This window comes from Dermacentor albipictus, chromosome 2 (genome assembly GCF_038994185.2).
Source record: "Dermacentor albipictus isolate Rhodes 1998 colony chromosome 2, USDA_Dalb.pri_finalv2, whole genome shotgun sequence".
Taxonomy (NCBI): Eukaryota; Metazoa; Arthropoda; class Arachnida; order Ixodida; family Ixodidae; genus Dermacentor; species Dermacentor albipictus.
In genome coordinates this window covers 90,860,832-90,885,011 of record NC_091822.1, presented here as the reverse complement: position 1 = coordinate 90,885,011, position 24,180 = coordinate 90,860,832, and the positions used below count along the sequence as shown (strand labels likewise).

General features: G+C 45.3%; 1 protein-coding gene across 1 annotated transcript in view; it reads left to right on the top strand.

Annotated features, from left to right (window-relative positions):
• The window catches only part of LOC135902770 (monocarboxylate transporter 12-like), a 70,223-nt gene extending 58,870 nt beyond the window's left edge, over positions 1 to 11,353 (top strand). The window contains exons 7-9 of the mRNA XM_070532981.1: positions 4,055 to 5,044; positions 10,016 to 10,181; positions 10,967 to 11,353. Of these exons, the coding sequence (XP_070389082.1) occupies positions 4,055 to 5,044; positions 10,016 to 10,181; positions 10,967 to 11,075 (1,265 nt within the window). The 3' untranslated portion in view covers positions 11,076 to 11,353. The remainder of the gene's footprint in view (positions 1 to 4,054; positions 5,045 to 10,015; positions 10,182 to 10,966) is intronic.
• The last annotated feature ends 12,827 nt before the right edge of the window (positions 11,354 to 24,180 follow it).

Here is a 24,180-nt window from a genome sequence, read left to right as displayed (position 1 = left end):
CAGAACATTATAGTGGCTGTAAAGACATTAGAACGTTTAGATGTATGATGTACACCACATAATATCCGTCCCAAATATATTATTTTGCTGGAGTTAGGATCTCTTCTTTAACAGTAGAACGTATAATGAGTAGAGAAGGCTGCCAACTCCAAAGGCACAGGTGTGATGCTGCTGCACATGAGAATCTAAATACCGCAGGAATCGTACCCGTGAAGTTGGTTCACACCATCATATTTTCATTGGCCGCTGCCATATCCTAGGTAATCGTCGCGCATCAATGCATTAAGGGTGCCTGGAAAGACAACTGCTCTTAAAATTTGCGATGAAAAAAAGCCTTGGAGAGTATTAATGGTGCCTCGTCAGCATGTGGCAAGTACGGAATACAGAGCGGTATTTCTGTTCCTAACTTACCGTGACTGCGAATCTTTTATCTGCGCAGGCCTCCCGATGCGTACTGCGCAGTGATAATGATGATAGAGGCCCATATCCAGGCTTTTCAGGATCCTTTCAAATCTGCTCACGTGGAAGCGCCACGCCTGACTGAAGTTTCCGAGAGCAGTTTTCTTCCCCTCGAGAAAGTGGGATTAGGGGGGCCTAATAACTCCAGAATAAAAACAGGAACAGCGCTATACAGGACGAGCGAGTAAAGAGCAGAAGACAGAGCACTGTACTGTGCTCCATACGAAACTCCGTGTGAAGCAGAAATGACTTGCGCTGGAAAGGTGGTGATCGCAGGGAACTGGATTACATACATTCGAAAGGAGCAACCAGCTTACGTTGCCGGTTCCAGAGCCCGAACACATGACACCGGTACTTCTGTTCACTTAAACAACAAGAACCTGCTTGATCTTAAGCGAAACGGTGTGACACGAAATATGAAAGAAATAATGGTGATAGATGCGGAGCCATATCAAACGAAGTGGCCTAGTGCCACAGTTTGTGGCGTTGTGTGAGTATTGTTATCGTGTTCTTTTAGGCTTCGGCTGATGCGTTCGGTAATGTTTGACTGGGGTTGGTAATAGTGTCGTTTCCGTAAGTTCCACAAATACAGCTACACATGTGTCGCTGAGAGCATTGCTAGTAAAGCACATCCTATGACACGCTGTGAGTTGTATTGGAAAACATTATCTAGTAAATGACTTAGGCAACTTCTCCCAGATAATTTTACAATTTAGACTGCTCAAAGTGCACAACCAAGTCAATTTAGAAGAACGGTGCGGCAGTACGAAGGTGCAGCGGTTTCCTTGTGTACTTGTTGGGTATGGTCCTATGATGCCGCAAGCCGCGTTCGGCCACGGATAATAGCTATTGACGGCTTGTATAAGACCATGTTGAAGCAGCTTTTAGTACTGTCCCCCATATTCCGGTACCTGTACATGTTCTCTAAAATAATTTGAACGAATTAATATATGTGCCTGAGGTATATGAAGTATTGTAACATTATTATTTGATAATGATAATACTGAGATGAGCACCGCAGCAAAATCGGGTTGTAGCAAATGCCCTTTAACAAATTTTTTTGCCATCTGTTCATGTTACAGCGTGAAACAAATAAAATTTTCTTTCTGGAGTATTCAAGAGCCAGAACAACGATTTGATTATGGGGCGTGCAGTTGTCAGACACTTCGAATACTTTTGGCCACCTGGGATTCTTCAACCAATACCAATGCGCGGTACACGATTGTTCTTGAATTTAACTCCCTTCTAGTTGCGGCCGCCGCTGCTGGTGATCTATCCCGCGCGCTCGGGCTTAATATCGCAACGCCATAGCCGCTACGCCGACATGGTTGGTGGCGAAACAGCGTAAGCCATACGGCTGGGGCAAATCATTGTTTCCGGGGCCCTTGAATTACCCCTCCTAGTGCGTTTGAGGCTTTTTGTGGGCTTTCGTTTATTTTTGAGCGATCGTAATTTGCTGCGTGATTTTGGCATGTCGCCATAATTGACCAATATCGAAGAATGGATGAACCAAGGGGACGCAAGCATAATACGTTATCATCATCCTCAGCCTGTTTATGCCCACTGCAGGGCAAAGCCTCTCCCATACTTCTCCAACTACCCCGGTCATGTACTAATTTTGACCATGTTGTCCCTGCAAACTTCTTTATCTCATCCGCCGACCTAATTTTCTGCCGCCCCCTGCTACGCTTCCCATCCCTTAAAATCCAGTCTGTAAACGTTAATAACCATCGGTTATCTTTCCTCCTCATTAAATAACCTGCCCATGTCCATTTATTTTTCTTTATTTCAACTAAAATGTCATTACCTCGCATCTGTTCCCTCACCCAATCTGCTCTTTTCTTATCCTTTAACGTTACACCTATCATTCTTCATTCCATAGCTCGTTGCGTGGTCCTCAATTTGAGTAGAACCCTTTTCGTAACTCTCCAGGTTTCTGCCCCGTAGATGAGTACTGGTAAGACACAGCTGTTATACGCTTTTCTCTTGAGAGATAATGGCAACCTGCTGTTCATGATCTGAGAATGCCTGCAAAACGTACCCCAGACCATTGTTATTCTTCTGATTATTTCAGTCTCTTGATCCGGATACCCCGTCACTACCTGCCCTAAGTAGATGTATACCCTTACAACTTCCAGTGTCTCGCTACCTATTGTAAATTGCTGTACTCTTCCGAGACTGTTAAGCATTACTGTAGTTTCCTGCAGAATAATTTTTCGACCCACCCTTCTGCTTTGCCTCTCCAGGTCAGTGAGCAGGCATTGTAACTGGTTCCCTGAGTTAATTAGCAAGGCAATATCATCAGCGAATCGCAAGTTACTATGGCCATCTCTATTAACTCTTATCCTCAATTCTTCCCTCTCCACGTCTCTGAATACCTCCTGTAAACACGCTTTGAATAGCATTGCAGGGATCGTATCGCCCTGCCGGATGCCTTTCTTTATTGGGATTTTGTTGCTTTCTTTATGGATGACTATGGTGGCTGTGGAGCTGCTATAGATATCTTTCAGTATTTTTACATATGGCTCGTCTACACCCTCATTCCGTAATGCTTCCATTACTGCTGAGCTTTCGACTGAATCAAACGCTTTTTCGTAAACAATGAAAGCCATATATAACGGTAGGTTATATTCCGCACATTTCTCTATCACCTGATTGATAGTGTGAATAGGTCTATTGTTGAGTAGCCTTTACGGAAGCCTGCCTGGTCCTTTGGTTGACAGAAGTCTAAGGCGTTACTGATTCTATTTGCGATTACCTTATTAAATACTTTGTAGGCAACGGATAGTAAGCTGATCGCTCTATAATTTATCAAGTCTCTGGCGTCCCCTTTCTTATAGATTAGGATTATGTTAGCGTTCTTCCAAGATTCCAGTACGCTCGAGGTCATGAGGCTCTGTGTGTACAGGGTGGCCAATTTTTCTAGAACAATGTGCCCACCATACTTCAACAAATCTGCTGTTACCTGATCCACCCCAGCTGTCTTCCCCCTTTTCATAGCGCACAAGGCGTTCTTTACTTGTTCCGGTGTTATTTCTGGGATTCCGGCGTTACTTGTGGACTATTCTCACTCACATTATCGTCGTTGGGGCCACTGGTACTGTATAAATCTCTATAGAAGTCATCAGCCACTTGAACTATATCATCCATATTAGTAATAATATTGCCGGCTTTGTCTCTTCTCGCATACATCTATAGCAAATATAATAAATACATCGCGCCCAATCCGCGAGATAAACGTGCCTGTTCAGCTCTGCCTGTAGATGGATTGCCATTGCAGCAAAACTACAGCCAGCGTACTAAAGATAGAGGGGGCTGCTACGGAGTTTCAAGCAGAGAGGGAGAAGTTGTTCTGATTACAAGATATACTATGCCTTGGTAGCATTTAGGCATTCTGATTGGCACTGAGATTGTCACTTCGCGTGCCTGGTGATGGGCCCATAAGAATTCGCTATTCACAGATGGCATGAGGATATGCAACAAGTCACACAAGAAACTGATCGCGCACATATTCACCATGAACTTCTATGATTGCTGCCACAATAATATTCTGTAATCAACCATGTAACATTTTTTGTTTCTTTTACCATACCAGGTTTTGGTGTGGGAGTCGTCGCCACCATGCTGCAAGTCACCATAAGCATGTATTTCAAGCGGTACAGAGGTACCGCCCACGGCATCATGTTTGCTGGCTCCACGGCGTGCGCATTCTTCTACCCTCAGCTCCTGCTCTTCCTGAGAAACACGTACGGCTTCCGGGGAAGCCTCCTTCTTCTTGGTGCCATCCTGATGCATATGTTCGCCTTAAGCTTCGTGTTCCGCGAACCCTCTTGGGTTTCCAGTGAGAGAATCGAGAAAAGACGCCCGACAGCAGCAAGTCTACCATCGTTTCCAATGACCGAATTCGAAACTCGGCGGCAATCAAAGTTACGTCGCTCATCGTGCCCTATCACTGAACTAGAATCCCAACTCGCGGCAGAAGCGCGTCGGCTATCGATTCCTGCTAGCGGACTGAAAGCCCGAAGCGAGACACAAGCACCTCGACCATCGCTTCTTATTACTCAACTGGAAGCCAGCTGCGCAACCATGCCGGTCTCCACCTTGCAGGCTGTGCTGCAAAGTGTTCGCGAAGTTTTCAAGTGCAGTATGTTATACACGCTCATTGTCACTTGGCTAGTGCTCTGCTACAACACGGATATCTTCTTCTCCACAATAGTGGACCTTGCTTTGGACAAAGGCGTACCGCTGCGGGAGGCTGTGGCCCTCATCCCTTACTTCTCAATAACGGACCTTGTGGGAAGGGTGTTCCTGCCGCTACTGGCAGATCGCAAATACCTGCGGCGCACGACGTTGATGGTAGTGAACTACATTCTTCTTGGTGCGACGGTGGTGTCGGTGCCATTCACCGATCGGTACGTCGCTTTGGTTGGTGCGTCACTGTGCGTGGCCATGTTCATGGGCTGCGGCATGACAATGCACAGCGTTATGATGGCAGACTATTTGGGACTCGAGCGGCTAGCCGTGGGGTACAGTATCATGGGCGCCATCTGCGGGCCACTGCTACTGGGAAAGCCTCCTGTTGTGGGTGAGTATCATGTTTATTAAGATAATTTTAGTTAACTTTAGGCGTCGTAGTCCTCACGTATCGTACGAGTTCGTATCGTGACACAAGGATGTATTGCACGCGATAAATGGAGATTGCATCGAGACAAGCATTTCAGGTTAGGTTATGTGCCTCCAGATTAAGCCAGCGGGCGCCATGACTACGTAGGCGTCTCACACGCACCTACCGTCTTTAGAGCTTTCACTGATTGCTTCCTGGTGGGAAGCTCACACTAACCTTGCTTATATTTGTACCTACAGGTTTCCTTAAAATAAAGAGGGGCGTGGCAACACTCTGGAAACTCCTTGCACATCTATTGGAAGAACATAATTGCAAAATAATAGCCTTGATGGCTTGTTGCACAGGGCCAAATTTAGATTTGTTTGTTTGTATTGGCGTTAAACATTACGGAAGAACACAATATAATAAAGAAAAGGAAGAACAAGGGGCATGATGTTATAGTCGCGTTAGAGTATCGCCACAAGCAGACCTATTCGCTGCACCAACGCGTTTCTTGGAAGTTATTCCTAAGTGTTACTTCAATGAAATATTATATCCTACTGAAAATATTCGTCAGCCAATGGGAAGACTTCAGCCTGAACCCTATGATGTCAGTTAACATGATCTGTTGCCTTTTGTTTATCGTTTGGCTGAAAAAAATCTAACGTGGCTAAGTTACCAAGTCGATGACTTAACATGACGACCTGCGTAAAACTTGAGTGAGCTTAAGCTGGGTAGGTGGTTTTCGTTATTCAAACACCGATGAAGGCGTACGTGGCAGAGTTGAGGTTTTCTGTTACAACGACAGCTTGAGTGCACATGAAGTTGCCTTATTTTAGTGCCCTCCACTAGTGCAGGATAGCCTACTGGACTCGGATCTCGTTAGACGCCCTGTCTTCGATTGATCCGGTCGCAATGATCGGCGCACACCTGTCGGCATATTACATAATCATGACCGAATTCTGGCGAAATAATTTGAGTGTTATCGTCCAGAACTTGTGCAATTTATTCATTTCGACACAGAATAATTGTGCCGCCAGTGCACGCAGTGCTGCACAGCTTCGTCACTATCATTTGAAAGCCTCTTTCACTAATGGACATCATATGCGAAGCAGACGCTACTTGCGCGGTTCGCCTGCTGCACAAGGTCATAATTAGGTGGCCCTAGTTGAACACGTGCGCCGTTGACATTGTAACTTTCTTCGCTACAATAAGCTGAGTATTCGTTCGCTTATGATTTGTGCAAGCAGTTATGTTTAGTATCTGTTGGTATAATGATATTCTGAGTATCTGTGGCTTCGTCATTCACTCCAAGAACAAGTAAGTTGCATCTAGTTGAGCGTAGTTCTGCGCAATTCCAAGTTTATATCCCTATACAGCGAACAAGCTCTGGCTGCCGAGTGAGAGAGAGAGAGATAATTTTCTTTATTGCCATATGCACGCAACCGTAGATGCACAGTATTTCATTGTGTGCATGAATCATGCGTGATTGTTATTATGTGCTATTCAGAGTTTCCATGCTTTCGACTGCTTAAATTACTCATAAGTCCATGGCTTGGAGAGCTGTACGGTGTCTAGCGTGTTCCGTTTTTGCAGGGAGGCAGTATTTGACAATGCTTCTTTTCATTTCTAGTAATTCATTACAGGAAGTGGACGATGCACATAGACACGACGTGCTCTGACAAAGGAAAATAACTAAGAAAGAAAATAACAGCGGGGAAAAAAAAATGAAACCTTGCCCTAAGTTGCCGCGAATCAGTATTATGAACACTGTACCCTCAAGTTCTGCTTTTGGGGAGGTCAGAAAAGGAACGAGAGCGTTTGACATAATTACTACTACTTTAGAAAGTCTTTTATGATTTCTGCACCTTAACACAGGATCAAAGCCAGTGCATAAAGCTCACTTTAGTCCTTGTATTTAGCTTCCATGGCAAACGCACTCATCCCGAGAGTAAGATGGCTCTGTTCAATTTAAGAATTAGCTAATAATTGCTGATTAAATTGTTAACCTAATAACGAGCTAGATAACCAAGCATACTTTTAACTGCACAACTTCATGAAAAGGTGGAAGTACGTCTGATATGGTTCACCTATGTAGGCTTCCGATTGTGGCGAATAGTGGCCATGCGGCCCCGATGGAACGTAATTCGATAATCGCATTCGGTTTGGCATTTATAAAAGAAAGCATCATGCTGCAATGTGTCTCATTGTTTGGTAAACACTGTGCTGCTCCTCCTGAAGTTTCTTTTTTGTTTGTCAGGTCTCCATTTATTAGGTGATGTTACCTCAGACAAACGGACTTTTACTTGCGTCAATTAGCGTCGCGTCTGTGGACTCGACGTCCAGTTACTTGCCTCATTGATCGGGAAAGCCAAATAACACTACGGATTTTTTAAGCCGCATTAATCGCAATTTAACTGTATAATTGTTAGCCTTGCAGTTAGGAGGGCTAGTCCAATGACCCTATCGTAGCAGCTGCTTTTATTTTCTCAACATTCAGTATATCCTCCTGAGACATCAATGCAGCTATGGGGCATAAGCGCTCTTCAAGGTGGATTTTACTGTCTACTCTTGCGCTGTGAACGTGAAACACAATTTTTGAAATTTAAATTTCACTGTCGGATGCCAAAAGCTCCGTCTCCATGTACATGAAAAGAAAACAAACAATAACAATTATCTCCATCATCCCCTCATGTTTTCTTTGATAAAAGCAGCACTTCATCGCCTAATGTATATATGACTAGGTTAGTAGGATTGGGGTTGCGTGGCCGATGTGATATCGAGCTGGTGTCGTGCCAGGCAGCCATCAGGACATGTTGACGAAAGGAAGAAAAACTTTATTCAGGTATTTACACAATTAAAGGATGTCAGTCAACCGACTGTGACTCTTCTCCGTGCACAGAGTTAACTAGCCAGGCTGATTTCAGTCCACGTTTTCCCTTTCTCCTCGCGGTGGCCAGGACAGCACCAATCTGGGAACCCCGGGTGAACATAATTCATGAACACGCATTTTCACTGGAACTGAGAAGGCACGTTTCTTCCTCTCAAAGGGCAGGGCCCGGTTCACGGCTCAGGAATGTCGCGGTTGGCTGCTGATAACCGGGAATGCCTCTGGCAACCCTTTTAGAAATTTAGCAGTTCGTAGAAATTTCGTTCTCGCAATTTGATCGGCGTTTGGCGCCAAACAGGGGAAGTCGCCGGTGCGCTAGTCTTTCCTCCCCCAGGTCGTTTTCGGTCGCTGAGAGGGGAAATGTTGAAATGTAGCCGCTGCGGCCAGGATGATACGCGCGACCTCAACATCAGCAGCCCAATGTCATGGTCACTGGGTAACCACGTCACCGAAACGCATGGCATATCACACACGCCTAATAGGCAAGTGTTCTCTAAAACCAACAACCAACGACAAAAAAAAATAACTGTTCTACGTGTCACCGGACGCTTTAGCCTGAGGCAGTGTAAGTAAATGCGGTCTGTAGAGGTCGCATCCCATGCAAGATCATTTTCACTTTGCATTAGCTAGCACGCGCGAAGAACTTGAAGTTCATTTGAATAATTGGAAAATCCTTATTCACTTCGTATGCGTTTACAAAGGATAGAATTCTATATTTTCTAGCATTAGACTGCCAAATGTCTGACATAGTACAGTGGTTGCAACAAACGGGAGTATCCGCCCGATGCAGGCATCATTTTTAAGGTTACCACAGTACAAACATGATTTGGTTATTATTTCATAAATGACATTTGGAAGTAAATTGGTAAACAAAAACTCAACCCACTGCAGTGGAGTCCTTTCTGCCAGTGTCGACATTTTGTGTATGGCCTTAAACTTTCTCGGATATTACATGACATCGAGCTATTCATCATTTATAGCGGTCATTGTTTATTTTATGTCTGAATTAAAATTGTCCTTGTTAACGACTCTTATGAAGTGCAGGAGCTTCTAGATGAATGTTTTCAACGGCATTAAATTTGATTGGTTGTGGCATTGTATTGGGCCCTTGGCCAAACCTCGTATGCTGCTCGGTGGGTTTGGTTGCCACGTTCCCTCAACCTGCTATAAACATTTTTCTTTCTGATTAGGCACAGCACTACTGATTTACGGTTTTCGTCAAAACAAATTTACATTCAATGGCATGCTACGCATACCTTGTACGTGGGGTTCGCACAAAATCTGTAGCGCTCACTTGTTCAACTCGGTTTAATAACCAAACTTCGCGAGCTTAAAAGCTGAATAATCAGCTCATATTTCACTATGCCCGTTGTCTGCTTATTACTCAGCATAGAAAGAAAATACGAAAAGAACAGGAAGATCTTACAAACGTATTGTCGAATATTTATTTATCTATTCCATGGTTCTAAAGTGTTCTGAGAGGGAGTGCTGCTCAACCATAGAGGACGCCCCTACAGCGTACTAACTTTCATAAGGAAAAATGATTTCGCCTCCCGTTTAGGCATTTTTTCCGTGTTCCTACTTTCTTTTGTCGGTGTCTCTTGTGCCAGTATGTCACACCATTTGTTCGTTATGGTTAAGCTTCTTCGGATATGAAGACTAGAGCTGAGGATACATATGAGGATATAAGATTAGAGAAGCTTTTTCAAATGTTGCAGGAAAATAGATTGAAATTTTACATAGTGGCAGGAACAGGAAATCACTAAACCATAGATGCTATAAGGTTAATAGAGTCCTTTGTCTTTCTTCCTTTTTTTTCGAGGATTTGTAGCAGTGTGTGTTGAGCTAAAAATTAAATATAACGTCGTGCTCGCTGACAGGCAAATGCGGAACATTGCTTAACGGGAAAGCTTTTCTTGACCAAACCCCCAATGTTCATTTGTGAGCAGTGGAGCCAAACACATATCCGGAGTTGCATGATCAAATACAGACAGTTTCACTTCATTTCGTGGTATGGTGGAGCCTGGGAAGAAGCTCGCCTCATTCTTGTTCTGCTGTTTCAGGTCTCTTCAGGGACAATCTTGGCTCGTACGATGCGATGTTCTGGCTTCTGGGCAGCCTGTGCATATTCGTCGGCTTGCTGTGGATGATTGTGTCGTGGTTTGAAAGGAAGAAAGTTCGCAACTGGGAACTGGACATTGCCAGAAATATGCCATGCACGTTGCACATGTGAGGATTGAAGCCAGCTAGAACAATCTATTTTAGTAAAAAAAAGTTATATGAGAAAATGTTTTTCATCGTATATGTGATGGCCTTCGTAAGCGCCATTTCCCCTTTAGTAGTATATTAATTTTGCGCCCGAAGTAGGTCCTCTTCGTTAGCGATTTTTTTTCTTTAGCCTCGAAACTGCATGAGCATTATGCCGAAATATTGTAACAGCATGTGACTGTGACAACGTGGTAGAATTCAATGGCATACTCGGGTATTGTGAAATGGTGCGCAGCAAGCCCTAATACCGGTGGCCAGAAAATCTCGCGTTGACAATTTATGGATGTTGCCGCACTTCTCGTAGTGAATTAAGTCTGGGCTCTTCCAAAGAAAGCTGGTGGCCACCTGAAACCTAAACATACATCCTTTTTCACTGACCACTCAGCTATAAAATTTTATTATACACCAGTCGTTACAATTTAAATATCCGTAACAATAATAAGAATTTCCATGCGAATCCTGCTGCACAAGTGCTTTATATGCTTTTGTGGACATAATTTTCGCTAACAGACGGAGCAAGCAGGCACAATGCTAACAAGACGTTGTTAATGAACATCCTAATTTTGCGATTATCGTACGTGCTTGTATTTAAAATTTGAAAACAATCATATGCGAAGACAGTCCAACTTATCTGACACGTGTTCCGAGATGTTCGTCATCAATGTTAACGCTGTTTCGCATTTGTAGGCGGCAGTCTCGATTCACAGACGATCTTCCTATGTGACGCAGTCGATTGTCGGTTGCAGAGGAAAGGGCGAAGGCGGCCTGGTTTTGACAGCTGACAGCTGGAGCGCACTGCAGCGCACCTGTTATCAGCTCTGCCTTGCGTTTCGACTGGGGTGCTGTACGGAGTGAACTACGTCATAGGTGGGCGTTTGCCTTAATGCCGGGACTCCCGCCACTTGAAGCCAGGTATCATTTTGGGCGTTTACCAATGCAATTTTGCTGTAGCACAAGTCTGCGCTTAATGTTAGAGGTTATGTTGTGAGCGAAAAATCGCGCTGAATTGAAAAACGAGTGCCGTCACTGCAACGAATATACCGCGCCCACTGATCTCACGGAGCTTGACATGTCCACATTGATCCGGCAAATGCCGATTAGTAAACCACCAAGAATTGTTCATGAAATAAAGATGCTGGAATGTGAGAGTACGTTTAAATCAGTGTGGTTATATTGACGTGAGCGTTCGGGGAGAAATTCAATACAGCAACCTTTGCTTTTGATTTATTAATGTTATCTGAAAGAAGATGGTATCAACACTGACGTAGGCTACACTTTTACGCAGGGCAGGGAAAACAAGTGCGCAAGTAGTGATATGCACAGGTGACGGTCAAATCGTATTCACATTTGCAAAGTTATACTCACACAAGAAAGCAGAAAGGATATTAGAAGACGCACTCTTTTCCGTAAACGAATGAAAGTGCACAAAAGAGACTGAAAACACGCACATAAAGATAGTTCATATCTATGTAGCAAGGCATGTAAAAACATATAACAACGCCAGACATGCGCGATACGCATAAAACATGCTATAAAGCCACTGAAAAGACGGGGAATGCGGGAGATGGAAATTCAAGACGATGAGCAAAACGTGAACAAGGTAAATGCAGGAGCCAACGTTTCGACAAGTGGACTTGTCTTCTTCAAGGCGACGTATGCTTTCCTCGCCACAGTATACATAGGTGGGTTTCTTCTAAAGGGGAGAGGGTGTGAGGCGGGAGGATGCGAAAACGAGGGAAAATGTGTTAGCGTGTCGAATTGAGGGTAAAGGAACGCTGTGTACAGTCTAGCTTGATACATGAAAGCTTTCATACGAGGCACATACTGAATAGGTACGCCGCTCATAACAATGTACACGTGGCACGTATAATTTTTTTATATGAGATTTTTCGATAGCGTCAGCTTTTGAAAATTAGGTCTGATAGCAAGAACTTGCCAGTTCACCAGCGGGTGAAGCACCGACGACGCTAGGAACATGTAGAGAGAGAGAGGGACAAAAGGAGAGGAAAGAAAGGGAGTTTAGCCAGTGTAAGTACGGGCTGGCTACCCGGTGCAGAGGAAAAGGTTAAGGGGAATAAAATGAGAAAGAAGAAAAAGACACTGAGAAAATCCACAGAGTAACACAATGCTACGCGCTACAACATTCAAAGAAGGCCGCACGATTCACAGGTGCTTAAAAACTTCAGTAGATCCCTTAAGGCGCTGAGTGCCGAAACCCGCCTGGACGAGTGTTCTAGAACTTTTTCTTTTGTGAAGGAGCGATTGTCCAGTTTTTCGAGCGTGGTCACGAGCATTTTTCTTGGCACAGCATAACGGGGACAGCCACAGAGCAGGCGCTCGAACGTCTCCTCGCAGCTGCAGGTGCTGTGAGTAGGGCTGTCGGCTATTCCAATGCGGAAGAAGTAGAAGTTCGTAAATGTCACACCGAGCCACAGGTGGCACAGAAGTTTTGCTTCCGCACATGGTAACCCTTGTGGAAGACGCAGTTGCAGACATGGATCAAATCTGAGAAGACGTGCGTTCCTGTATTCACTGGTGTTCCACAGAGTCTCCATAAGCTCGCGTACGAGGGAACGAAGACTTGTGGCCGCATCTGTTCTTGCCAGACGTATCGGTCTGATATGAACACAATCGTGGGCCGATCGGGCCGCCTCATCCGCACTGTGATTTCCCGAAATTTCGCAGTGAACTGGTACCCACTGGTGGATGGTGCTTCACCCCTTGTCGATTGCGCGACGGGGGAGTAGCTGGGAGTCTGCGACGAATTGTGCGTTAGGTCCATGGTTGAAAGTCTACAGCAGACACTGGAGAGCTGCCTTCGAGTCACATCATGAATGTGATGATTTATGAACAATAAACTCCTGAGTAGCCCAGTTAGCTACAAGTTCTGCGGCCGTGCATGATGTAATGTGAGACGTCTTGAATATGATAGTGACATATTTTGCGGCAGTTACCCCTGCTCCAGCTGAACGTTTAGAGGAGACCGAACCATCCGTGTAAACGTGGATGTGCTTTTTGTGCTTGCCATGTAGGAATGAAAGCGCGGCTTGTTTGAGGCCGAAAGATGACAAGTCCCTTTTGTTTTTGATTCGGGGAATGAGAAAGAGGCCTGGCGTGGATGCAAGCACCACAGCGGCAGAAATGACCATGCTGCAGGCATGAAGTTTGACGGTACAGATCCTTGGTTGGCGGCAATAATCCTGCTAAACGCTGAACCAGGTCGAGCGGCAAGAAGGGAGGCGAGATGATGCGATGGAAGTCGGGCGGAGTGCCATATGTGCATCCTTAAAGCGTCGACTGAAATATATGCATTGATGGGGTGGTCATGTGCGATGGCTATTGTGGCTGCCGTCGATGCATATCTGAGAAGGCCAAGACAAACTGCCAGAGCTTCAGCTTGCACAGACTGGAGGACATGGAAGTTGGTCTTACCGGCCCCACCCAGCACAGGTCGGCTGCAGCGCAGGACACTCAGGAACAGTGCATTATGGAGTTGGAGCAACGCACTCAAAGACGCAACCCATGACTTTCATGCAAGGAATCCGAGCATGTGGGTCATCATGACTAGTTTCCTTTTTAGGTAGGAGAAATGAGGACTCCAGAAGTCTCGATCTATTATCACTCCTAGAAAGCTGTGCGTCTTCTCGTAGACAATAGGCTGTCCATTAATTCTGGCAATGCACGTTCTCATTGCTTTGCACGTGAAAGCGACCATAGAGCACTTCTCGCAGGACACCTCCGGACCTCGTGCTCGAAGATGACCTGATGTTAGTACGGCCGCTTTTTGGAGTCCGACGCGCCCCTGAGAATGCGTCGCTTCCGATGACCAAATGCACACATCGTCTGCATAGATTGACATATGGACGGATTGCGGAAGGGTATGAACCAGGTCGATGACCATGAAGTTAAATAGAGTAGGGCTCAAGACTCCGCCTTGTGGTACGCGATGGTAGGTGTTTTTTTGTTGGGATGACGCACCATCCTCTCTTTGCACAAAGAATAATCTATCCTTCAAGTAACTGAATATCCATCGCAAAACAAGGTCACATAGGCCGACATCTCCCAAGGCGTCCAGGATGGCTCGATGATTTACGTTGTCATAAGCGCCTTTAACGTGCAGGAACATCGCCGCGGGCAGGCTCCGTAGATTTTTTTCGCGCTGAACAGACCAGATGAGATCTACGACGTGATCTACAGAAGCGTGTCTGCGTCGGAAGCCTACGTTAGTGTCTGGGTATATGTTGCAGTGTTCTAGATACCAATATAGATGTGTCAGGATCATCCTCTCTATCACCTTTCGTAGACCAGAGAAATGGGACAATAAGACGACACGTGTATAGGTGATGTACCTGGCTTAAGCAGAGGCACAAGGCGGCTGGACTTCCATGCAGCAGGAAGCTCTCCTTCAGGCCATGAATTGTTGTATTCGTCCAGAAGAACATGCGGGGTTGTTTCACCGTGGCTGCCAAAAGTAGCGCATGTCACCCATCAGGCCCAGGCGATGAGGAATATCTGCACGCTGCTAATGCCATCGCAACTCCTCGATGGAAAACAGATTGTGCATAAGATAATCCCGCGAGATTGGAACGTCGTGGGTATCATTCGCGAGGAACGAAGTCGGTAGAACAGCAACCTTCAAAGAGAAGTCCTCCGATATGGCGATCTCTCGGCGACCTCGGCAGAGCCAGGCATTTGAAGGGGTGGCGTTGTTGCTGTGATGTTCGAAGACAGCTCACCGTTCTGCATATAGGTGACATGGGTTTATGTGCATCATGTAAATCACAGAAAGTCTCCCATCTTAGGGTCTTGAGGGACTTGGTCTGACGCTGGATCCTCTTTTGTATGTGTGTCGCCTCCCTTAGGTCGTAGATGGACTTCGTGCGCCTGTACCGTCATTCCGCGCGACGGCGAATTGCTCGAAGCCACTCCAATTCTCCTTCGAATTAAGAAAATTTAGGAATAGGCCTAAATATTCTTGTGGCTTCTTGAGCAGCTTCCTTAATTAGCTCCCTTAATTAGCTTAATTAGACAGTGCTGGATACTTTGGCAATTCCTCTCGCTGACCATCGTGTATTTAACCAAGTCGATGCGTTGAAGAACTGTGGTAGAGTGTCACTTGCGTATGCCGTCAATTTTAAGACATGTTGGAGCGTGTTAACTACCATCCGTTTAGTTGTCCGGGAACCACTTCACACTGGCAGTGAGGCATCTTGAAACAAAAGTTAAGTTCAGGCAGCTGCTGTATGTCAATCACCGCAGAAAAGTGGGACTGCCATCGTTTAGGTAGCAGTGTCCATGTGCTGACGCGAAGGATAGTATATGTCTTCCTTGACAATCTATTTTTAACCTTCTCCATAGCGGATGATGCACATTGAAATCACCGGTAATAATCTATGGTCCAGGTGTCACTGTTAAAATTGCACTAGTCTTGCGTTGTCAAATCGACTCGAAGGTGAAATGTAGGAACCTACGAACGTGAGTGCGACGTTCTTGCACTTCATAGTCAAACATACGTACTGATTGTTATCATCAGGTGCAACTGGGGGCAAAACATAAGTGAAATCGCAGGTGACGTAAACGATGATTTTGCTGCGATCGCTACAGGTGGCTGACATGAAAGCTTCATATCCTGACAGGTCGATGACGCTCTCAGTGTTTGGCTCACAAATGACGATGATTGGAAACTTGTTCTTAACAACAAAGGGACCAAATTTGAAATGCGGAGGTCGCTGGAATTTCACTGGAAGTTGTAGCGTGGCGCTTGAACTCGTTGGACAGTGTGCGGGTGCTACATGATTGCGCGACGCAGCACTCAAGACTACTTCTGCCAGGGAGAGAAAGCAGCGCCCTAGCAGCTATCAGGCGCCTCACAGTGCTGGCACGCTGGTGCAATGTCCTACGTCGCCAGTTGCGTTGAAGAATTGCTACATGCGTCGCATATAATATTAATCGAGGTGAGACCAATGAAAGGCCGCCTGCCTTAAGTCATCACCAGGTGAAATAGTACATAATGTTAGCTTCACCTTTACTAAAGCTCAGCAGGAACGCTTGCGTTCTTATAGTGTGTGTGCCCGCACTAATCATGGCAAGGAGAACCCTGTCCTCGCTTAAGCAAATAGGCGATTCAGTGGAGTGTGGAGTGTCTCCGCTTCGCTCCATTGTTCTTGCGGCTGTACGCACTCCGCATCCTTGAAAACACTGACTCTGCCCGCACGAGTCGCCCATGCGCCCTGGATAGCACGACAGCATGGCGGCGGTAGAGCCAAAGGCAGGGATCAGCATTAATTCTTTTGTTTTTTTAAGCACACAGGTCAACGACGAATGCCTCTTTGTTATAGGCGCAGCGACACGGCTTCTGCACTGAAATGTGATAGTGACATATTGGAGCAGCACGGACTAAAGCAGCACTTGAAAACTGCGGTACTCATTGCTAGGAAGCAGTTGTGAGCCACAGTTGATAATTTTGCACCTTCAAGTGAACTGTATTTCATCATGATCGTCATCATTAGCCTGTTTTATGTCCACTGCAGGACGAAGGCCTCTCCCTACCATCTCCAATTACCCTGTCCTGCACGAACCGATTCCAACTAGCGCCCGCGAATATCCTAATTTAATCGCTTCACTTAGTCTTTTGTCGTCGTCGATTGCGTTTCCCTTCTCTTGGTACCCCTTCTGCAACCCTAATGGTCCAACGGTTATCTAACCTGCGCATTACATGACCTGCCCAGCTCCATATTTTGCTCTTGATGTCAATGAGAATATCGCCTATACCTGTTTGCTCTGTGATCCAAACCACTCTCTTTCTGTCTCTTGACGTCTTGCCTAGCAATCTTCGTTCCATCGCTCTTTGCGCAGTCCGTAACTTGTTCTCTAGCTTCTTTGTCAGTCTCCAAGTCTGCCTCATATATCAGCACTGCTAAAATGCACTGGTTGTACACGTCCTTTTCAATGATAATGGTAAACTTCCAGTCAGGAGCTGGTAATGTCTGCCGTGTGCAATACAACCCATTTTTATTCTGTGAATTTGCTCCTCATGATCAGGGTCGCCTGTGATTAATCGACCTTGGTAAAAGTACAACTTCACATACTCTAGAGGCCGACTGGCGATCCTGAACTTTTGTTCCTTTGCAAAGCTATTTATGATTATCTTTGTCTTCTGCATATGAACCTTGAAGCCCACTCTTACGCTCTGTCTGTTTAGGTCGGCAATAATTTGTTGTAACTAGTCTGCATTGTTGCTGAATCGAATAATGTCATCGGCAAACCGAAGGTTGCTGAGATATTCGCCATCGATCTTTACTCCTAAGCCTTCCCACTTTAATAGCTTGAATACTTCTTCCAAGCAGCCAGTGAATAGCATGAGAGAAATTGTGTCTCCCTGTCTGATCCCTTTCTTTATAGGTGTCTTGCTGCTTGTGTAGAATTGAGGGAGCTTTAGAACCTCCGTAGATGTTTTCAAAGGTATTTACGTAAGCTTTAGTACTCCATGATTACGTAATGCCGCTATGACTGTTGGTGTCTCTACTGAATGAAATGCCTTTTAGTAATCTATGAAAGCCATATAGAGAGGCTTGATATACTCAGCGGATTTCTCGATAACATGATTAATGAGATCGATGTGATCTATCTTAGAGTATCCTTTCCTGAAGCCAGCCTGTTCCCCCTTCTTTGATGAAGTTCAAGTGTTGCCCTTATTCTACTGAAGATTATTTTGGTAAATATTTTTTATAATACTGGAACTAAGCTGATTCACCTATTATTTTTCAACTCTTTAACGTCTCCCTTTCTGTGGATTAGTATAATGATTGCAGTCGTCCAGTTTTCTGGGACCCTTGCAGTCGACAGACACTTCGTATAATGAGCCGCCACTTTTCCAAGCGTTATGTCTTCTCCATCTTTGATTAAATCGACTGTTATTCCATCTGACCCTGCAGCTCTTCCTGGTTTCTTGTGTTTCAAGGCCCCTTTGATCTCATCACTACTTATGGGAGGAGTTTCTGTATCCTCTTCATTACTGTTTCTTGTTGAGGTATCCTGACTCCTCTGGGTACTGTACAGGTCAGTATGTAATTCTTCTGCTGCTTCTACTATATCATCTAGATTGCTGGTGATATTACGCTGCTTATATTTTAGTGCATACATCTTGGCTTTTCCTATGCCAAGTTTCTTTCGCAATGATTTCTGGCTGCGTCCTTTCTTTACGGCTTCTTCAGTCTTTCTCACGTAATAGTAACTGTATTTAAGTACTTTCATGTGAATACAGCTTTAGTGTTTAAAATGCTGCAGTAATTTAGCTGAAGCAATATTTTAGAGCAGGTGGCCAAGCAGTTCTTGGACTCTCATACAGCGTGAACTCTAAAAATACCTTCGTGTGACGATTGGTGATACGAGGTCAGGTTTTGGCTCCTTGGTCGCGCGGACTTTAGATTTGCCAAGGAACAATATGCCGAGGTTGTTTGCGAATTTGTGGCTCTTCCCAAAACTACGACGTTTAAAAAATTCCTTCGGTTGAACGTACCGCGGGACAGATATTGGGCATGCCTCTCTGCAAGCCTTATATTAGCAGCGCTACTTAACACTCTACTGCGGCCACGCGGTGTTACGACTTTGCACCGCTGCACCACGATTACGACTTTGTGGTCCCGTAGCGCTCGTCACCCGTTTCGTGACAGAGCGTTGGTAGCGAAGACTCCGAGCCAGGCGTCGATGAGAATAACGAAAGGGATTTTATACATTATATACAGGTCATTGTACAGGACAAGATCGGATCGGCACTGGGGCCGAGAGCTCACACAAACGCGACTGCTCCCGCACGACGACGTCCGGCGAAAACGCGTGACACATCTCACCCCAGTCGGGAGCGACACTGTCTCCCGGTGGGTCGGCGGATCCTGTTTTTCAGGCAGCGCGTCGCTGCTTTTATAATCCCCGAGGAACCATTGTCACTCAAACGGCCCAATACAAAGTCAGCACACGACGGTCGTCCGAGGGGTCCAACCAGCGACCGCGCTGGCCACCCGGTTCAAAGTTCGCGCGCGCGGTGACCTCCAGGCAAAGGGAGGTGCGGCGCCGGGCTGTCTGGCACACGCTGACACGTCCGAACACGCTGCTCGCCGAGGCTTCTCCCGCAGGACACCGCTGCCTGACGGCTCAGCATCTTGCCTTTTCAAGGGAGAATTTGGGCGCTCGCAGGATAAATTCTGCATCTTGCAGATTCGGAATCCGGGCTTGTGGTAATGGCACAACAGCGGGCCGCTTCCTCATAATATGAGAAATTAGTCCGAGCGCCGTGTTTAAATTCGATCTCCACCACCTGTCATCACCACAAACCACGTGTTCACTGTCGTGGCTCGGCACGTTAGGGAGCAAAGCCCTTCTCTACAGAAGGAACATTAAAAAGAGTAAGTTGAGATCGTCAGGACTCGAGAACTCGAATGCAAATGCAGCGAGTGTGCGCAGAATACTGCAGATACGGATGTGAGACGCTTTTACTGACATCAATATACCACTTGTCGGAGCGCCGGAAGCAAAGTGTGAGCAAAAGTGAAGTTAGACGGTAAGGGTAGAACTCTACAACTACTGAGTTTTGCATGCGCTTTTCCTAAACTCTGCTTTCCTATGCGGAGCACAATGACGCATTGAAGTCGAGTGTACCACTCTAGAAGAGAAACTTGGGCGAGTTGGTGGCGATTCATGTTTCGGAAATTAACAGCGCGAAACAGACAAGGCCAAAGGCAAAGAACACGGCGCTGGCGCTGACACTGGCGCTTCAGTTGTGAGTCAGCGCCAGTGCAGTGTTATTATTTTCCTTCGTCCCTGTCGGTTTTGCACTCTTAATTTTCGAAACATGGCTGTACCATTTCTAAAATATCATTTCTAAATATCAGTAAATTTCAAAAAATATCCTAAAATTTCACATGAAATGTTGTATGATATGTGCGACTCTTCGAGGAATGATATGCCCTAGCCGAATCGTTCTGGTTAAAATGCGGCAATGCCTGCTGGAGCTCGTGGACAGAATTTCGCCGCCGACTATTATAAATGGTCAGCCGGTTTAGGAAAGCTCACGACAGTGGAAGACAAGCTTAATGATCAGTTTCACGCTGTGTTTGCGTGCTACGACGCCTGCAATAGGCCAGCGACCGGATCGATGAACTCCGACAGGGGCATTATGGACTCCGTTATGGCTTTCTCCAATGACGCACCTCTTGAGACGGCTCTGATTGCGCTGCAATTTTCGTAACTTCTTAATGAACCTAATATGCCTTCATACAACCTTCACTAAAAAAAAAAAGTGTTTTCATCCTCATCGCCATCACCACTTGGATGTTTCAACTTGCTTGTTGCAATTGATACAAACTGTCTGCGACCTATTATACGGCTGTCGCATTAACTCCACTGCGGAATTCGTATTTGGTTTAACTATTCGCACGCAGCACCGTCAGATACACGGCAGTGCGTCAGAAGGCTATGACGACTACGTGCTGGCGAGCTGCACTCTAAAATAGTTTACGCCCTTTGGGGCTTATCTTGTCCCCCCAAAATAATAGGCATGTGGCTTGCTTGCGTTTCCCCTCTTGAAAACTCGGCGCTCGCTACTTACCTGTCGAGAATGCTGTGTCAAACTGATAACGCTCAAGCCGTTCGCGACTAAGAAGTACCGGGCTAGCAGCATTAAACAAAGAAAATGCAAGGAAGACATGTGAGGATTATTGTTTGTGGTCAAAATACCACCCAAAGGGTGTAAACGTTTCTTAGAGTGTACCAAAGGCGTGACGTCATTGCCAGAAGAGTGCAGAAGTTGTGCGATCGGGTACCAGAGGTAGGAATATGTAAAGGACAGATTTCGTTACAGAGCTGCCTCGCCACGCGTTAGAGCATTTACTGCGACAGGATTTCAATAACAAAGCTGCGTTTAATTCTTCGTAACCATGCGTAATTTTCGGACGCTGTCGTCGCAGCGCCACCACATTAGCTTTGTCAACGTTGCTGTGTCATTGCTGTCGAACAGGCGACCGGCTGAGCCTTAGCTTCACCCGGACACTGCGGCGGCTAAATAAAAAAATCATTGCTCACCACCGCCAATGGCGACACTCCCACCTCCAATAAGTGATCTCAAAACTTGACGGTCAAGAAATGTTTCTGGCCTCTCAATTCTTTCTGGCGCGTGTGCTTAAGAAACACACGGCATTCCCGGTCAGCTTTAACTACCAGGAAAGAGCCGTCCTTGGGACGTGGAGCTGAACACAACCTATACGCAATTGGTGGCCGAACGCCCTAACTAAGAAGGCGCGGGAAGAACGTACGTCAGGCTCTGGCCAGCACTTCCGGCGTATGCAGTCAAAAAAAGCAACCTCTGAGATTGGTTTTCGGTATAGGCAGGAACCTGTTTTGCTCATATTTAAACAGTACGTTTATGCGCGTTTTGAAGGCAATGTCTTCATTCGTGAGTTACCTCCACTTCTCAGCATTGGATATCTTTATTTGCTTATTCTAGACTGCTAGCCTGACTGCCAGGCCTTAAAGGAACACTAAAGGAGAAAACTAAGTAAAGCTAAAGGGATAGATTAGTGCTCGAGAACCTATAAAGCCTCAATATTATCGCAAACAGAGCCTTAATAATCGAGAAATCGAGATAAATGCAGGACATGGTTAGAGACTCTACCGGGACATTCAAGCAATTGCCCGATGACGAAAGCCCTCCTCTGTTAAATTAGGTCACGAGTACTCAGCTACTCGTTGCAAAAGACATCCTCGTATTGCATTATAAGACGAAACAAAATGCGACTTGTCGAGTTCTATTTCATGTCTAGGAAAAAGAACTCATTGAAATTATCGTTCATAATAACGGGGGCGGTCGAAAGGTTTCGTTTTCGCTCGACTCTGAACCGCCCAAGCTATCACGCTTCGGCACTTTTCTGATCGCGAAGTGCTGCGCTGGTTTTGCTGGCTCGCGAAACTCGCACAAACTCCAAATAGCAGAGAATTCAACTTCCATGTGATGTCGCGGTATGCCCGAACGGCCTACGCCACTTGACCAAAAAGCAGTTGCAGCGTCGAATCCGCCCTTCTGGCGTGGCTCGGTGCCGCCGTCTGTCGGGGGCCGCTTTACTCACCGACGGCAGCAGAGGTTGGTGATGGCGTATGCAACGTTACCACTGCCCTAGTTGGGTGGCGTGACATTTAAATTTAGAAAAAGGTATTCAGACTTTTCAGATACAATTTAATCGTAAACTAAGTCTTTTCTTGGCACGAAACAAGCGTTGCGATGTTTCTGGAAATGTATTTAAACAGGCCACTTCGACTAAGTATTTGCTTTTAGTGTCCCTTTAAACAGGAGTGAGCATACATAATTTTTTGGTAAAGTAGTTGCAACATATAACATCACAAAGACATGGTGAAAAAATGGAAGATAAACTGAACACAGAAAGAAAACATTGTATTATTTATAATGAAATGCATCAAGGTATAACCAAAATAATGAGACAGAAATCAGGATTGGTCCCTGAGTGCATCTATAAGTAGTTTCACGTTCTACAACATCAGCTGGTGAACAATTCCATTCACGGGTTGTTTTAGGAAAAAATGAATTTCTGTACATATCCCCGAGATTTATAAAGTCTACAACTTTCATACAGTGAAAACAGCGCACTGCACATTCTGATGATGGGTTTACATACGATGCTTTATCAAGTCCAATTTTGTCCCGAAAAACTAAATAAAAGAATTTCAGCCTTTCCGTGCTTTTTCTTCTTTGTAGTCCTTCAGGTTCCGCTTTTCGTAAGAGGAGTGAGGGCGACGTCTGCCAGCTATAACAATTAAAGAGAGATCGAATAAACTTTCTTCGAACCATTTCTAGTTTTTTTACGTTGAACACAGTAGAGGGATCCCACACTACAACTGCGTATTCCAACGACAGTCTAATAAATGTCTTGTATGCGAGAAATGTTATGTCTGGCGCGGCATTTCGAAGCCTCTTCCGTAGATAAAAGAGGTTTTTCATGGCCCTTTTTTCAATGTACTCGACATGCTCATACCATATTAAGTCAGATGTGAGAAATATTCTCTAGTATTCATGCCTAGGGCCCTCTGGCAGAGCATGGCCATCAATGCGGTGAGTGAACAAAAACTAAGATTTTTTCTGTGTCCCTCTTATCGCGGCTTTTTTTGTAATTAATTGTCATCTGCCAATTTATGCACCATGTGTTCAAGGTAGATAACGCTATGTTTAAAGATTCTTGATCACTCAGACCTTGAATTTCTCGATCCAGTATACAATTTCCGCAAAAAGCTTTATATTTACAGATACATTTTGTACGACATCACTGACAAATAACAGAAAAACAACGGTGACAAAGTAGAACCCTAGGGCCACATGATTTATTGGAGCCTGAGTTTGAGTTTACAGTTCATGATTATATTGTACTTAGTGTTACACTGACGATATTTAGCGAAAGACATGACGTGTAACACTAAGCGCAATATAATCACGAAAATTCACCAACTAGCCCCCTTCATTGCTTTACTAACTTGAGTTTACAGCATGGAGTGTTACACATTGGCTTCTGAGTAAAGATATGGTGCAATCCCCAAAAGACTCGTTTTTCAGAATTGGCGTGAGTTTAAGCAGTAACTTCTGGTGACTCACACGATCGAAGGTTTTATCCAAATATGATAATACAATACCTACTTTGCTATGCATACCAACCACTGCGGCAAGGTCATCCATTGTCTCAATGAGCTGGATTACCGTTGAGAATCTTTTGCGAGCCACGGCGGCCGCATTTCGATGGGGACGAAATGCGAAAACACCCATGTGCTTAGATTTAGGTGCACGTTAAAGAACCCCGTGTGGTCGAAATTTCCGGAGTCCCCCACTACGGTGTGCCTCATAATCAGAAAGTGGTTTTGGCACGTAAAACCCCATACTTTAAGTTTTTATAACCCTTTGCGAAAACCA